Below are 4,559 nucleotides of genomic sequence, written 5' to 3' on the forward strand. Positions count from 1 at the left end.
AGAGAGAGAGAGAGAGAGAGAGAGAGAGAGAGAGAGAGAGAGAGAGAGAGAGAGAGAGGTCATACTGTTATAATCAGTCAGTCAGAGAGAGAGGTAATACTGTTATAATCAGTCAGTCAGAGAGAGAGGGGGTCATACTGTTATAATCAGTCAGTCAGAGAGAGAGAGAGAGAGAGAGAGAGAGAGAGAGAGAGAGAGGTCATACTGTTATAATCAGTCAGTCAGAGAGAGAGGTCATACTGTTATAATCAGTCATTCAGAGAGAGGTCATACTGTTATAATCAGTCAGTCAGAGAGAGAGGGGTCATACTGTTATAATCAGTCAGTCAGAGAGAGAGAGAGGTCATACTGTTATAATCAGTCAGTCAGAGAGAGAGAGAGAGAGGTCATACTGTTATAATCAGTCAGTCAGAGAGAGAGGTAATACTGTTATAATCAGTCATTCAGAGAGAGGTCAGACTGTTATAATCAATCAGTCAGAGCGAGAGGTCATACTGTTATAATCAGTCATTCAGAGAGAGGTCATACTGTTATAATCAGTCAGTCAGAGAGAGAGATAATACTGTTATAATCAGTCAGTCAGAGAGAGAGGTAATAGATGGGGGCCCCCGGTCTAGATGGGGGCCCCGGTCTAGATTGGGGCCCCGGTCTAGATGGGGCCCCCGGTCTAGATGGGGGTGGGGGCTCTAGATGGGGGCTCTAGCTGGGCCCCGGTCTAGATGGGGGCCCCGGTCTAGATAGGGTGTGGGGCTCTAGATGGGGGCTCTAGCTGGGCCCCCGGTCTAGATGGGGCCCCGGTCTAGATAGGGGTGTGGGGCTCTAGATGGGGGCTCTAGCTGGGCCCCCGGTCTAGATGGGGGCCCCGGTCTAGATAGGGGTGTGGGGCTCTAGATGGGGGCTCTAGCTGGGCCCCCGGTCTAGATGGGCGTGTCGGGGTGCGTGGGCCGGGGGCAGAAGGCGGCGGCCCTCAGGGCTCCAGGGCGTGCACCAGCAGCAGGACCCCCGTCAGGTGCCTCCAGCGCCGGGGGGCCGGGCCCCGCATGCGGTCCAGGCCCAGCTGCAGCTCCTGCAGGACGTCCCGGCAGCAGTCCCCCACCGCCGCCGCCCAGGTCAGCAGGAAGTCGTACGCCGGCCGCCACATGGACTGGGGGGCGGGGCCAGGGCCAGGGGGCGGGGACAGGGGGCGGGGTTATTGCATCGTCATTGGTTACTTCATGTTATGACACGGCTTTGACGAACACTCTACCGTGATTGGTCAATTAGGGCTTTCTGCTATTTCTGAGTCTCTATCGTTGCTATGGTTAACAGAGCGTTGCTGTGGGTAACAGAGCGATGCTAAAGGTAACAGAGCGTTGCTGTGGGTAACAGAGCGATGCTAAAGGCAACAGAGCTTTGCTGTGGGTAACAGAGCGTTGCTGTGGGGAACAGACCGTTGCTATGGGTAACTGACTTTGCTATTGACTTTGCCTCCCAGGACATCCTCCCAGTGCTCCCAGTGGTCCTCCTCCCAGTGCTCCCAGTACCTCCTCCCAGTGCTCCAGTACCTCCTCCCAGTGCTCCCAGTGGTCCTCCTCCCAGTGCTCCCAGTACCTCCTCCCAGTGCTCCCAGTGGTCCTCCTCCCAGTGCTCCCAGTACCTCCTCCCAGTGGTCCTCCTCCCAGTGGTCCTCCTCCCAGTGCTCCTCCTCCAGTGCTCCCAGGACCTCCTCCCAGTGCTCCCAGTGGTCCTCCTCCCAGTGCTCCCAGGACCTCCTCCCAGTGCTCCCAGTGGTCCTCCTCCCAGTGCTCCAGTGGTCCTCCTCCCAGTGCTCCCAGTGGTCCTCCTCCCAGTGCTCCCAGTGGTCCTCCTCCCAGTGCTCCCAGTGGTCCTCCTCCCAGTGCTCCAGTACCTCCTCCCAGTGCTCCCAGTGGTCCTCCTCCCAGTGCTCCCAGTGGTCCTCCTCCCAGTGCTCCCAGTACCTCCTCCCAGTGCTCCCAGTACCTCCTCCCAGTGCTCCCAGTACCTCCTCCCAGTGCTCCCAGTGCCCCCACTGGTCCTCACCTGGTGGTCCAGCAGGCCGCTGCGGTCGCGGTGCGGGGCCTCGTAGGCGTCCATCTGCCGGGGGGGAGACGTGGGCGAGGCGGGGGGGCCAGCTCCCTCCAGAGGGGGCCCAGCTCCACCGCCGCCGTCAGCAGGGCCTGGTCCTGGAGCAGCCGCAGGACCAGGCCCTGGAGGTCCATCTTCAGCAGCGCCTGGGGCGGGGGGGGAGGGGGGGAGGGAGGGGTGAGGGGGAGGCACGGGGGTCTCTCTCTCTCTCTCTCTCCTCTCTCTCTCTCTCTCTCTGTCTGTCTCTCTGTCTGTCTGTCTGTCTGTCTGTCTGTCTGTCTGTCTGTCTGTCTGTCTGTCTGTCTGTCTGTCTGTCTGTCTGTCTGTCTCGCGCTCTCTCTCTCTCTCCCCCTCCTCTCTCTCTCTCTCTCTCTCCCTCTCCCTCTCCCTCTCTCTCTCTCTCTCTCTCTCTCTCTCTCTCTCTCTCTCTCTCTCCTCTCTCTCTCTCTCTCTCTCTCTCCTCTCTCTCTCCCCTCTCTCTCCCCCTCTCTCTCTCCATCTGTCTTTTGAAAGAAACCTCATCTGCTTCCTAGCAAAACACACACAGACACACACAAGCACACATAAGCGTGCTTCCCCCCCCCCCCCCCCCCCCACGGGGCCCCTACCATGAAGAGCTCCCTCTGGAAGCAGCGGCGCCCGGGGCTCCCCGCTCCGCTGCAGTCCTCCTTCAGCCTCCCAGCACCGACGCCACCCTCTCGGGCTCCGTGTCGGGCGCCGCCCAGCAGAAGAAGGCCAGCGGCCGCCCCGCCGTAGCCCAGGGCGTCGGCGAAGGCCCGCCAGCCGCCCACCTGCTCCATGAGCAGCGTGCGCAGCGAGGCGTACACGTAGGTCAGGCGGCGGCAGGGCGCCAGCCCCTGCTCCAGCACCGCCGCCGTGGTGACGTCGGGCCCCTCCCAGCCCGGGGGCCGCACCCGGCCCAGCGGCCGCACGTTGGCGGCGTGCACCAGGCCCAGCCGGCCGCGGCTCCAGCCCACGTACCAGTCCTTGGTGCGGCGCCGGCCCCGCAGCCGGACGCGCTCCTCGCTGAGCAGCGCCACGGCGTCGCCGCGCCGGTACTCCAGCAGGTAGGGGTCCCGGGGCCGCCGGGACACCGTCTTGGTGAGGCGGCCGAAGCGCAGGTTGGTGAGGCGGCGGTCCTGGAAGCCGGGCGGCTTGGAGGGCACGGCGAGCGGCGACAGCAGGATGCGCTCCACCTCCGCCCCCTTCAGGAACCTCCGGGCCCCGCCCCCGCCGACGCTGGCGGCGGGGGCGGCGTCTGCACGCAGAACTGAGCCAGGACGGCGTCCAGGGGGTCCCGGACCTGCACCCTCAGGGTGAAGGCGGCCCCCCGGCCGGGCCCCCGCGCGGTCAGGGTGTGCACCAGCCGGCCCGGCCCCCCCAGCAGCACGGCCGCGCCCGGGATCAGCCCCTCGCCCGCCCCCACCTCGTAGCCCGGGGTGTTGGAGTACAGCGCCACCCGGAGGTCCTGGGGGGCGCCCAGCACGAACTGGTGCTTCCCCCAGAGGTGGAGCACCGCGGGGGGGCCCGCGGCCCCCGCGCCGCGGGCCCCCCCGCCCACCAGCAGGGTCTGGGGGGTGCAGTCGTGGCCGAACAGGGCGGTCACGGCCCTGAAGGAGGGGTGGAGGTGCTTGGGGCCGTACAGCCCCAGGGTCATCTTCTTGAGGACCTGCTCCCACACCGAGGGGCCGGGCCCCCCGCTGGGCCCCCCGGCGGCGGGGGCCGCGGCCTGGACCACCAGGGCCAGGTACATGAGCGGCTGCAGGCGGTCCAGCTGCACCTGCACGGTGTCGCGGTACAGGTAGGTGCCGGGGACGGCCGCGTAGGGGCCCTCCCGGAGGGGGCTCCGCACGCAGAGCAGCCGCGCCTCGGGGCCCCCGTCCCGCCGCAGGGCCACCGCCACGCGGCCCTCCAGGGTCAGGAAGGAGGGGGCCTCGGTGTGGCTGAGCCGGAGCTCCAGCAGGGGGCTGACGGTGGAGCACAGCTCGCTGCTCAGCGCCGGGGGGGGGTCCAGGAGGGCCCGCAGGGACACCTGCTGGGAGGCCCCGGGGCCCACCTGGCCCTCGGGGACCAGCACGCTGATGTGGGTGTCCGGGAGCTGGACCACCCCCCCGCGGTGGTCCAGCCGGCACACCACGCTGGCCTCCACCGGCTGGGTCTGGCCCCACCCGGGCCCCCCCCCCGGGGCCCCCGCCGCCGGGCCCCCCCCCCGCCCAGCGAGTCCAGGGCGTGGCAGGAGCGGGCCAACCGGCGGTGGCTCAGCCAGGCCGCCCGGAAGGAGTCCCGGCTCTGGAACTGCTCTGGGGCGGGGGCCCGGAGGGGGGGCGGGGCCGAGACCCGGGGGGGGCGGGGCCGGGGAGCACAGCTCCGACAGGCTGCGGGAGCGTCGGCCCCTGAGGACGGGGGGTCCCGGGGCCCGCTCGGGGGCGAGGTGCTGCAGACGTCAGGGCTGCGGACCCCCTGGGGCCCCCCCT

The 4,559-nt window shown here is 66.9% G+C and overlaps 1 protein-coding gene across 1 annotated transcript in view; it reads right to left on the reverse strand.

Annotated features, from left to right (window-relative positions):
• Window positions 1–787: 787 nt before the first annotated feature.
• LOC132455511 (SH3 domain-binding protein 4-A-like) overlaps window positions 788–4,559 on the reverse strand; it is a 3,930-nt gene continuing 158 nt past the window's right edge. The window contains 8 exon segments of the mRNA XM_060049373.1: window positions 788–973; window positions 976–1,144; window positions 2,041–2,124; window positions 2,127–2,231; window positions 2,694–2,764; window positions 2,767–2,827; window positions 2,829–3,325; window positions 3,328–4,519. Of these exon segments, the coding sequence (XP_059905356.1) occupies window positions 918–973; window positions 976–1,144; window positions 2,041–2,124; window positions 2,127–2,231; window positions 2,694–2,764; window positions 2,767–2,827; window positions 2,829–3,325; window positions 3,328–4,519 (2,235 nt within the window). The 3' untranslated portion in view covers window positions 788–917.

Source organism: Gadus macrocephalus, chromosome 4 (assembly GCF_031168955.1).
Source record: "Gadus macrocephalus chromosome 4, ASM3116895v1".
NCBI classification, from domain to species: Eukaryota; Metazoa; Chordata; class Actinopteri; order Gadiformes; family Gadidae; genus Gadus; species Gadus macrocephalus.